We start from the raw sequence: 12058 nt of genomic DNA, 5'->3' as shown, positions 1-12058 counted from the left end.
CTTATTGGGCTCTTTGGATCGATAGAAGACAGTTGTTATGCTGACAAATAACCCTGAACACCTGTCCTAGTGTGGAGCCATGGATCCCTGAGCACAGCTCAGCTGGTGCCCCCAGGCTCTGGGCCCAGCCCTGTGCTCGCACACCCAGCCAGCCTCGGCCTCGGGGACACGAGGGGCACACACAGCATCTGAAGCACTGGCTTGAGATGCTCCAGCACAGGAATGGCAATGGGAGTTTCAGGAATGTCAGGTTACCCTCTCATTGCTACTCTGAAAATCCCACAAAGACATTCCCATGGCCTTTAATAGGAGTCTCTTGAGTCTTCTGCTGTGAGAGCAGGGACCTAGAAATACACCCTCTAAATGACCACCAACCTCGAGATAGTTTTTGATAACCCCCCTGTCTTTTTCCATCGGCAATTAATTAATGTAGCCTCTTTGTTCCACATGAATAAAGAGCACAACGAAAATACATGCTCTCATAGAGATTTCAAAGATACTTTTGCTCAGAACAGTGTTACAAATTTGACTGTGTTTTTTCCTGATTCCATTTGCTGTATGCATCATACATAAAAGTAAGTTTAATAATCTACTTTTGATCCCTCAAAAGTGAATTTTCAATGCTTTAGCTCACTATGCAAAAACACAGCAGCCTTTGATAGCAGAACAAAACTGCTGAAATAAATGTTGCTTACATCAAGGGATGCACTAGCCCTCAGCCTTTGGCTGCTCTCTGATTCTGTTTAGACGACTCCTATTAAATACAGAGAGGAGAGTATAGGGATATATCCTCTGGAATATCCACACAGCATACTCACCGAGGATAGATCTAACTAGTCATTAGATGTCACAGCTGTTCCACACAAAGGCAGCTGAAAGAGCCTTTACCAGCAAGTACAAAAGTGATCTCTCCAGACTGCTTGTCGGCATCTCTCTACGAGTGCTGTACGCTCTCATATAAGAAATTTATTCAGACAAAACTCACAATGGAAAAATGAAGCCCCTTTTAGTGGCAATAAAATAGTATGAAACATTCATATAGTCAATGTACTGTGAATGGTGTAACCTTACAAAGATACAGATTAAGAATGGAATACTTGGGAATAGTCCCTTCCACGGAAAAGAAATTTGACATTTTAATCAACCTAAATCAACATATCAGTCAGAGGAACAGTGTTTCTGGAATTTAAACCAAAGTATTACATTTCTCTTTTTTCCCTGTAACAATGCATATAACTGCCTGGAATGTTATCATGGAAGATAACAAAGTAACTGGACAACATCTTCAAATGAGGGCCATATATTAATACTGAGCTAATAGCTTCTGATGGACAGATAAAATAAACAGATATACTGCTGTCTCTCTCCTTTTTTTTTTTTTGGTAGGTATTTCCAAGGCACTTATTGTGGTTGTATTGAAAAAATCCAGTGCATTCCACTTGTTATATAAGGTAAATGGCTGACCATGCCAAAGAGTCACATGAGAGCTTCCCAGAAATCCTGTGCACTTTTATTTAACTGTCAATAACCAGCCCTAGCAGAAATGCCCACAGCTTTCCATGTGATGTCCCAGTGCTTATTTCCCGGTCCTTTATATTGGTACACACATGGTCAACAGCAATTTAAATGTTATCACTGCTCATCCCCGTTAACAGCAAGCACTGGGGCAAAGTGTCAGTGCAGGTTTGAGGCATAAGGCAGAAACAGGGAGTGCAAACAGGGGGAGGAGGCCAACAGCTGTCACTGCACAGGGAGCAGCACACCCAGACACCAGGAACTGGGGACACTGACAAACACAAATTTATAGGATGATTATTGCACTCTAACAGACAAAATCACGATCCTTCCCAAGAAACTTCATAGATATTTTGTCACTTGCTTCAGTGAGGTAACTCAAGACTCCTAATGCTATATGGACCAGGAAAACCTGGCACCTTTTCAATGATTGAGGTATCGAAAAAAGGCAGCATGGAGATCAAAAAGGTGCATTTTGAATGTCAGTACTTAGGGAAAAGATCTCTCTCTTCCTCTAAATAGCAATTTTGTTAAATGGAAAACTGCATTCTGTTTGTCTCAGCAGGTGTTCTTAATAAATAAAATAGCTGGAAACTAGTTATTAAATTATTGTCATACATAAAAGAATTATTGCTCCATCACTAAGAAACTAGATAATTTTACTGCTTATAACAGCACATCACCAAAGTATTTTACTGGTGTAAATGCAGAAACATGATAAATGTTATTAAAAAAAATAAATCTGTGGTATGCATTGTTCAATTAGAGGGAGCTTCACTATTTTAATCTGGTTTTTAAAATACTTCTATAAAAAGAAATATAATTCTACAATAGTTAATAGCAGTGCTCTCTGTTAAAATTGGTACTAATATAAATCATACTTCACTACAGCCTTATCCAGAAGGAACATCTTCATGAATAAGAAAAATCTTTATGGAAACTGGCAGTGCTTATTAGACCATATTGACTACGAACAGAGGGACAGCAGATTAGACTGGACTGAAATAGCAATACACACAGAGGACAGTAGCACAGTACATCTGGAGACATGAACATGTGCAAAATGGTGGCAAGCAGAAGGATGAAAAGATGGTTCAAGAAGAACAAAACTGGAGAAATTAGGCTCAAAAGAAAGTAAAAAGAGTAGCAGAAGGCTTGATGGGAGTGGAGATGCTTTAAAGTGCTGTTGCACGTGACTTTTAAAAAGAAATCTTATTTTGCAAAGCAGAATGTGTTATGTGCACCAAGGAGATGACCGTAAAATGAGATATGCAGCAAAAACACGGTAGCCCTCCAAGCATTGCTGAAAACAGAAACCCTATGCATTTTACAGCCTCAACATGGTGAATATAAGTTTGGCAGAAATGCATAATTGGCATTATAAGCAATGCACTTACTCTGGAGGCAAATGTTAGCAAACATGGTGGCTTGATGAGGATGCTGAATATTGAATGGAAATGTCAAAATAAAAAAATTGGAATTAAAAAGAAATTTGAGAAAGTAACATATATGCACTGTGGAATTAAAAAGAAATTTGAGAAAGTAACATATATGCACCATGGTATCAGAAAATGACCATAAAATGCAAAAAGGTGATGGAGTGATATGGAACAAACCTTGGAGAAATATCGCATCCTTGCTGCATAAAGGCACCCAGGGAAAACCAAAGGCTGTTAAATATTCCAAACTCATTTGGAGGGTCAGGAGGATTCTGAGGGTCACGTGGTTCTTCAGTGTTGTCTTCCAAGTGCCACTCATAAGGGCTGAATCTGCTGACTAGGAAAAGAACTACGCTGACTCCAATGTAAGCAAAGACTATACACATCCAAATTTCATAAGCCAAAGGATCCAGGAAAGAGAACACGCCTGGTTTAGATTTCTGAGGCTTCTTGATCATGATGGAGATGCCCAGGCTCATAAAGGGTTTGGAAAAGTCTATGACTTCTTCTCGTACCAATGTTATGGTGAGGGGGGCAACAGCTATGTCTGCTCTCTGAAAAGGGAAAACAAACCCAAGTTAGTTACAAGTCAGACACAACAGAATCAGAATCTAGAGTCTCAGGCTAATGAATCAGATGATAAATTACAAGAGTGAGTGGAAATAAATTCTTTGCAGGCTATTTTGCAGTCATTGTTTAAGGACTACATGATATTAACAAAAAATTATTAACAAGTAAAATTATAATCAAATCTGTGCAAGGGGCTCATGACAGCAGCAGATATTTCTATTAAGTTAAAATGGATGAATAAACACTACACAAATTGGACAGTGAGATGGCAACCAACACAATGTCATTTTCTAGTGATGGTCTGTAACCACCCATTTGTCTTGAAGACTTTGGACAAATTCTGTGTTTGCTATGTTTTAATTTTCTCTTTTCCATTCTTTCAGCAAGTTCTCTTGCCTTACTGATTAGTTCAAGATCTTTAAAAGGAACCCATGAGAAGTAATCCATCACTGAATTTCAGCTGCACTTGGGTGCTGCTACTTGCATGCTCCTTTAAAACTCCACTGCAGTAAGGGACAGAAGGGGGAGAAGAACCAGACACACCCTTTCTGTGGTCACTGAAGAACAGTTAACACAGATTTCTGAATCCCTGAGGAGTAAATAGCCTGGATAATCTGAGGAGAATGCAGTGTCATGTCTGCCCTCCTATCATAGAGACCTTGGCTCTACAGGCCTGTAACAGACTGTGCTCTGGGGCTGTGACACCTGGAAGCACATTGGAATCTATTGCACCATCCATCATTCACCTGCGTGCTGGTGAACCAATACCCTTCCCTTCAATCTATACATCCTTGCTGGATTCCATGAGTTGGCAGGCATGGAAAAACAAATTACTTAGTTTCCTGATTAAAAATAACATTCCAGAATAGATTTTCAACATATTTAACTGCACCTGTATTTCTATGCTATAAAGATTCAAGTCATACTACTTAGATACCCTAGCCTTGATCCAGCCAAGTACTCAAGCAGGTGTATTTGTATGAGAGTGGAATGGAATGCTAAAAAAAGAGCCCTTTTCATTTGAAGAGTGTTATGAGAGCCTACATACCTCTAAAACACTCTAAATATTCATGTTATTGATATTTTTAAAGAAGGTCTTTCATTCGTAATTAAGAATTTCAGAAAGAAAAAATGGTTCTTAGGGAAACCTTGACTTATCAGTACCTAAACCACTGTGCACCTTTTAAACAGAGTTTTTTCCCCACTAGTAAATAGGCATCTCTTTCTGGTGGAAAAATAAAACCTGATTAAGTGGAAGTTTGAATAAAAGTTAATGGGAAGTGTTAATATGACAGGATTAAAATCTGTGCCATAAAATAATTGAATATGCCTTTATGTAAATCTGATGGTGATGTACGTGACTGTCATTTATATCTGGTCTGCTCCTCCTCCCAGCTATTGGTTTGGGTTTTATATTTGATAAGCAGAAATGGCAAAGGCTTCTCATACAGCTGATCAGAGCACCATGGGCTTGGTGCCTGCTGGTGCTCAGCAGCGCCGTGCAGCCATCCTGGAGCACTGCTCAGGGTTTGCAGACCAAGGCCAGTGACAGCCTTGTCAGATGAGGGCTGGCCCTCCCCACAGCTGCCTCTCTCTGCAGGGCACCCATTTGCACACACAAACCCAAGGTTTGCTCCAGCCACCCAGGAATATCTCTCGACAGCTCCTGCCAGCATGTACAGCTACAAGGTACATGCACAAGTTCACTGCTTGGAATAATCTGATAAAACCATGCCTGTGCATGTAAGGAAGCCACTTGGAAATCATGGCCCTGGGTGCCCCCTCTGACAGCCCTGCTCAGTCCCTTTTGACAGTCATGTGTACTGGGACACTGCCTTTCCCCTTGAGTAGCCCTTTCCTCAAGGAGAAAACTTCAGCTGATTTGTGGTCACTTACTGCAAAAATCTATCTGAACGTGGCTTGAATATAAAAACTGAAAATGCCTTTGGATGCCTGGATGTTTCCTGGCTTTGCAGATGAATGTGTTCATCACCTAAGTAATGGAGAGACTGGAGGGGAGGATATGGGTAGAGTGAGGTAACATCTTTGCAAGATGTTGGAACTTGTTCACTGAGGAATTCCCCCAAAACATGTATTTCTCTCACAGCTGATGGTTGTTGAGCTCCTGCTAAATGCCAGATGTCTGCAGTCAGGGTGAGATTCACACAGAATATAATTTTTAAATATAGTCAGAGTCCACAGCCAGCTGGAAGACTAAGCACTTTGACCATGCCACTGTACTTCCTGTTGAACTAATGAGGTACTTACAAATTAATCCTTATTAAAGCAAGCCTAATGGATCAGGACCCCTGTGGAGACTTAGCAGTGGCTCCATGCGAAGTGAAGCTTAGGTGGGAGGCAGGTGCACATGGACTGCCAGCCTTAGAACACCCCATCAAGGGCGGGAAAGGTGCTTCAGCTGTAAGAGCATTTAGTTTCTGGAGCTTTTTCATGGACTTGGAGAATTTTAATTCTCCCAAAGTAATATTTTACTTGCTAAAGTAGACATGTGGAACTTTTCCTAAGTGCTGATGCAGCATGCAATGTCTGTATCTCCTTCATGCCCAGCTGAGTTCATGCAGGATGTTCCTGTGGGGGGATGAAGCTGATGCTGAAGCACAGACAAATCACTTGTTAAAGCCCTGATTGTTACCATGTTCATATCATACAGAGCAGATTTCTTTGTAAATAATTTCGAACTGCCTTATAATATTAAATGGGATACAAATACTAATTTTCTGATACATCTCAGTCTTCCTGCTTTCCTACCATCCCTACCAAAGGCATTCACTGTATTGGAAAGACCATCCTTTCTGTTTCTGCAGAGGGAACAAGCATGGCCACACAGGGTCTTGGGAAACCAGGGCACTCTCAAGTGGACCAGCTACAATCCAACACCCAAACCTGGATGCTCACCACTTCCCTGAATATTAGCTGCACTAGGGAGGTTAAAAAACAGTTCTCTCTTTGCTTATTTATTTAGAGATACAGTATTTGAAATGGAGAGCTTATGGAGAGCTCTAAGCACCCTAAGGGATCATTAATAACTGCAGCACTGTTGAGAATTTCCCTCCCTGTTATGGCTGCAGATAAGCAGAACCCATACAAATTGAGCTCGATTAAAAAGAACACAACCACAAACATGTCCTTCTTCGTACAGAACTGGAGAGGGGTTTAAGAACCTCAACAACTGAGCTTTGCTAATCACTCATGACTAATGGTGTTTCAAACATCATCTTCACTGCATTTGAGCCGGGCAAGAAATGTCATGGATTCCTCTGAGGCTTGTTCTGTCTTTGCCTACTAGTGTGGGAGGGATGGATTTAGAGAGGACAGGCAGCACAGAGGCGCTGCCCACTCTGCTCAAAGATGACCCCAGGGAGCTGCAAACCTCCAGACTCTTATGGGGAGGGAGAAAAAAATAGCAAATGGAAATATCCTTCTACATGGAGAATGAAAAATGATAAGATGTTCCACCTCTGTAATCCAAAAGGAGGAATGGGATTCTTCTGCCTACAGACCTACTGATGACTCTCCCAAATCCAAAGCTGTGCACTAGAGACAGTGAGATCTGGGCTGTGCTCCTGCTTGCAGAACTGAACACCTCCTTTGCTCAAGGGTCACTTTTCAAGAAGTGGGTCTGGACTGCAGTCACTTTGTGTGACAGGAAGCCAGGCAGAACCCCAGCTCTGTGCAGACTCCAGCAGAGGGACACTGACTGACGTCCACCAGCAGCCAAACCTCTGGGCACCCCAAAAGTGCTGAATGCAGGTACACAGGGGCACCTGAAGGGACTGTGCTGCAATGGTGACTGTCTCTGAGCATGTTTTAACACTTCTCAGTGCAGTCTGAGGTTTCCAGGTAGCAGAAAAGAGTGTCAGACCGAGCAACACATCACCTGTGGTATCAGCTGGTAAGAGCTACCTTTGTAAAGGCAGTCCAATATCCCCAAGGATATTCAGGGTGTGTTGAGAGGCCAGGTCATGGGGGCAATGTGGTTTTAACACATTAGCTCACACTTATTTAAAGCCAACAGGTCATACCTGACTAGCAACATGCTGCATTGAAGCCTTAATGCGCCCTACTGAGCAGTGTAAAAAGGCATTAAGGTGTTAAAATGGCAGTGGGCCCCATCTGCCACAGTTTGTCAAAGTTAAGTCCATTTGTGATTTCTGTGGATGCTCACAGCTCATCCTGACACACTCCTGCCATTCACAGATGGAGACATAAAGGGTACATCTGCTTTTGGGGCTGTGGACATATGTGTACTCTCTCTGCCTGTGCTTGGACTCAGGTCAGCCAAAGCCCAGGACCATGGCAGCGTGGCTCTGTGCCAGGGCTGTGCTCCTGTCCCCCACCACAGCTCAGCCTGGCCAGGGACCCCACATCTCCCCATGAGTACAGGGCAAGGGTCTGCCTGAGCTGCAGGGCAGCAGCATCACACAGCTGCCTTTGGGGACCTGTACCTGGGCTTCCCTCCTGCAGAAACCAGGAGTGAGGAGCAAAGGACAGGCTTCACCCACTCATGGCATGGTCAGGCTCTGCCACAGACTCAGAGCATGTGGGAGATTTAAGGAAAAGTAGGGATCAAATTAGTCTGCCTCTCTGCTCTGATTCAAAGGCTGTATGTGCCATCTTTAGTATTTCTGCATGCTGCTGGCACAGCCAGAGGCCAGCCCCACACAGGGTGGGTTGGTCTGCTCAAGGCAGGGGATGTGTCGGCCGTCCCTCTCTGACAGACTGCAGAGGCTGCTGTGTTCCAGGGACTGCCTGTCCCTTACATCCCTGCTTCACTCCTTTGTGCTATTTTACATATTGAGAGGTTTTTATAAAGGCTTGTTTCAACCTGAGCAGAGTTTTAAAGGCAGTAAGGTCTGGCTGCTCTTTTCATTCCCAAAGCATTTGTAGTTACAATTAAGATCTGTGTTAAAAGTACTGTCAATTAGCCTCAGCGCTGTGAAAAGCACCAGGCCCGGGGAGGGATGGCTTCCCCTGGCTGAACAGGGAAGGAAGAACAGCAGCCTGCTTTAAAAGGGGAAGGAGAAATAAAAGCCTACAGAAAGAGGCTGACCCCAGAGAAGAGAAAAGACGACTGTCTAGTGCTCAGCAGCTGGTGGGTACAGAGCCCCGAGCACAGGGGCCGAGGGAGCTGCTGCTGCTGCTCTGCCCCAGCCAAGGGCACGTCCTCAGCCCCTGGGTCACTGCAGGACAGCACTTGCCTAGCTGGATTGCTCTGCTGGTTAGATTTAAATAGCAATTCAGTCTCCTGGACTAAGAATGATTTAGCTACTACCCTTCTGAAATGTCCAGGAAAAAAGCTTTACCTATTTTCTATTTTTATTCTGTTTAAAATTTCCACTGTTCTTTGGAAATTTCTCTTAGCTTAAAAAAATAACAGTGCTTGAATGGGTATCTGGTAGGATGAAGAGTTTTATTTTGACATATCGGAGTGAAAGAGCAAAATTAAGGGGTTTTTTTCAGCCTGAACTGACACTTTTTGATTTATGAAAAATCAAATACATTTCCTTTTATACCAAATTTCATTATGATTATTAATTAGTATTAAAATTATCATTACTACTGCTATCACTAACATTTAAAAATTGCTAACAAACCACAAAGCTCTGTTATTCCCTCTCCACCAAGCCTTCTGGGTTCTCCTGCCTGAAGCAAAGGAGTTTGGAAATATCTGCTCAGGCAGAATTCCCTGCCTCCAGGGCTGCCATCCTTCTGTAACCAAGTGCATGGGCATAGCCCTTTGCAAAACTACAAGGCCCAAGGGACACAGCTGAGATTGTCCTTGACTTCAGGGACCCTACAGTACAGCAGACTTTTATACCCTCCAACCAGACCGGATGTGATATGAGACAGGGGAGGGAGAATTTCTAATGGGAAGCATTTCAGTGTGTAAATGTCAGTGTGTAACTCTAGGGACTGCTCCAGTCAGCCCAGCTGATGCCGACCTCCAGTGAGTCCTTCACTGGAGTCAGGGCTGTGCCCCCCTCCAGAGCTGCAGCAGGGTGACACAGCCCCCCGGGTGCTTTGGGATCAGCTCAGTGCAGACTGGGGCCCTCCCCTCCAATGCAGAGTCTGGAGGCTGCCCTTTCTCCCTGACTCTGGACTGCATTCCACAGAAATGGAGAGCAACAGTAACAATCAACTAGCCCAACCTAAACATTAAATACAGTTAATTACGGTTTTAACATTAAAATGACAAGTCATTCATTTCCTATGATTGTGCCAAGAGCAATTTTAGAAAAGAGTTGCATGCATGGGGCTATGCAAAAAAGGGCTCAGTATTCAAAAAACTGGCTGAGATGCTCCAGCAGTGCCAGGTGGTGTCAAGGAGGCTGCTGGGTCAGGAATATGCAGTATTTGACAAATGACTAGTCACTACTTATCACTTGAGACAAATGCAATCTAAAGGATTGTGTTTCTGCCACAGCTCAGCTGAGCTGCTGGGTAACTGGTACCAAAACCAATCAGGCTCCTTTCATCCTACCAAGTCTATCTTCCACAGATGCTAACAAAGGTACTTAAAATCTAATCTGCCTCTTGTCTTCCCAAAACGGAATCCAGAGGAGCCAAATTTGAGTAATTTTGCTGACAAGATTCACAGGGGCATTATGTTAACATAGTTTTAGTTCCCTAATAGAGTTTTAAGCCCGTGAGAGATAAAGGAAAGTTAGCACGTAAATGAGGCGCTTGCTCCAAATAATTAGCACTTCTGGAGTACTTCTCATCTTCAAAGGGCTTAGTGCACATCCTTGTGTGGTACCCAGCCCCCTCTCAAGGGATGGAGAAAGAGGCCAAGGGTATTTCACAATGTTTGCAAATAGAGCTGGGAAAAGGTCTGGAGGGCTGGTGAGGTTTGAACTTGGAGTTCAGGGGCTGTTTTCCCTGCTCCCAGAAAGCCAGGTGGGTTTCCATGCAGCTTGCAAGCTCGGTTCAGCTGGGCAGGTTGGGGAGCTGGCTCAGCAGCACGGGGCTGGAAGCATTAACTTGAGTCTGCACTCAAACCTCAAGGGACACATCTGACCTTTGAATAATTGAGCATTGCAGTGGAGAGGCTTCAGTAACAGAGCTCACAGCATGAGAGCAGGAACTGTTGGGGGTCAGGGAGGGAAACATTCCTCAATTTTTCATTAACGAGAAAACACAGATGAAAACTCTGCTCAGAGTACAAAGGAACTGACCTTTTTGCAGGGGAAAAGGAGAATGGTGGGTGGTTTTGGGGTTAAGGAATGGTCTGTGGTGCCTGCAGGGCTGGTTTTGCTGGTGTGGAAAGGTCACAAGTATGATTAGGGGTAAGTTTGATGCTAAGGAGGCAGAGCTCTCTTGAGCTAGGCTGGTCCCAAGAGGCTGTGGAAAAGGCAGCTGCAGCCAAACTGCTTATCACACACTGGTTTGGGTTGGAAAGGACATTTAAAGATCATCTAGTTCAACCTCCCTGCAGTAAGAAGGGACATCTTCCACTAGATCAGGGTGTTTAGAGCCCTGTCCAGCCTGACCTTCAATGTTTCCAGGGATAGAGCATCCACTGCTTCTGTGGGCAACTTGGGCCAGGTCCTCAGCACCCTCACAATGAAGAATTTCTTTCTAACAACTAATCTGAATCTGCCTTCTTTCAGTTTAAAGCCATTCCTCCTTGTCTTATCACTACATGACCTTCTAAAACATCCCTCTCCATTTATCTTACAGCCCCTTCAGGTATTGGAAGGTGCTCTAAGGTCTCTTTGGAGCCTTCATCAGGCTGAAGAGTCTCAACTCTCTCAGCCCTTCCTCACAGGACAGGTGTTCCAGCCCTCAGAACATCTTTGAGGCCCTTTATGCAGGGATCTTATATGGCAGCTGCACAGACTAATCTGACTGGGCTCAAGACACAAAAGCTGTAGCCCACATCACACCTTTCTCCCCCAGTGTACACAGCCCCTGGGCTCTGACTGTGAGCAGCAATTTCAGCTTCTCTTTTGCCATGCTTTTTCCACATGGTATGGTTATTTTATAAGTGAATGAACAAGTTTCATTGCTTGTCACTTGCAAGTACATCAAAAGGACCCAATTACAGCTGATACTCTTGATATTTCTTGAACCACACACAGAGCAACTGAGGGTATAGGTTTCCAGTGCAGTGTAATTTGCTTGGAACTAAACTAAACCTTTGCTTCAGAGGTTCTCAATGGACTTGTGCTCTCTAAGAGAGAGAACTTCAGTTTCCCAGATTGCACAACTGAGGCATGCAGAGTTCAGAAGATTTGCATAATGGCAGACCTCAAAGCAACAGGGAAGCAAAGAGGTAATCCAAGGGTCCAGAACCCTGTTTACTTTCTGTAATCAGTAGATTTCCCTCCTTGCCGCAGTACAGTACAACAAAACCATTGTTATTTCTACAAAACATTTTCAAGTTGAGCAGGCTACCAATCACATAATAAGGCATCAGGACTGACTGCTCCAGAGTAAGAAAACTTGTGAAAATCTAGAAATTACTTAAAGACTGATTCATTGGAAAATAATCATCTCACCAAACATTTTGC

The 12058-nt window shown here is 43.6% G+C and overlaps 1 protein-coding gene across 5 annotated transcripts in view; it reads right to left on the bottom strand.

Annotated features, from left to right (window-relative positions):
• GRIA3 (glutamate ionotropic receptor AMPA type subunit 3) overlaps nt 1–12058 on the bottom strand; it is a 145340-nt gene that overhangs the window by 39682 nt on the left and 93600 nt on the right. For all 5 annotated transcript variants that reach the window (XR_011681565.1, XM_071442408.1, XM_071442409.1 and 2 more), the window contains exon 11: nt 3132–3508. Coding sequence is in view for 4 of the 5 variants with exons in the window: in XM_071442408.1 (XP_071298509.1) it covers nt 3132–3508 (377 nt within the window). In the remaining variant the exon portion in view is untranslated. The remainder of the gene's footprint in view (nt 1–3131; nt 3509–12058) is intronic.

The sequence above is a fragment of the Agelaius tricolor genome, unplaced genomic scaffold, assembly GCF_023055355.1.
Source record: "Agelaius tricolor isolate 1412-34295 unplaced genomic scaffold, bAgeTri1.0.p SCAF_17, whole genome shotgun sequence".
In the NCBI taxonomy this organism is placed as follows: domain Eukaryota; kingdom Metazoa; phylum Chordata; class Aves; order Passeriformes; family Icteridae; genus Agelaius; species Agelaius tricolor.
Note: the sequence above shows the minus strand (reverse complement) of the source record. Positions and strands in the feature narration are given on the sequence as shown.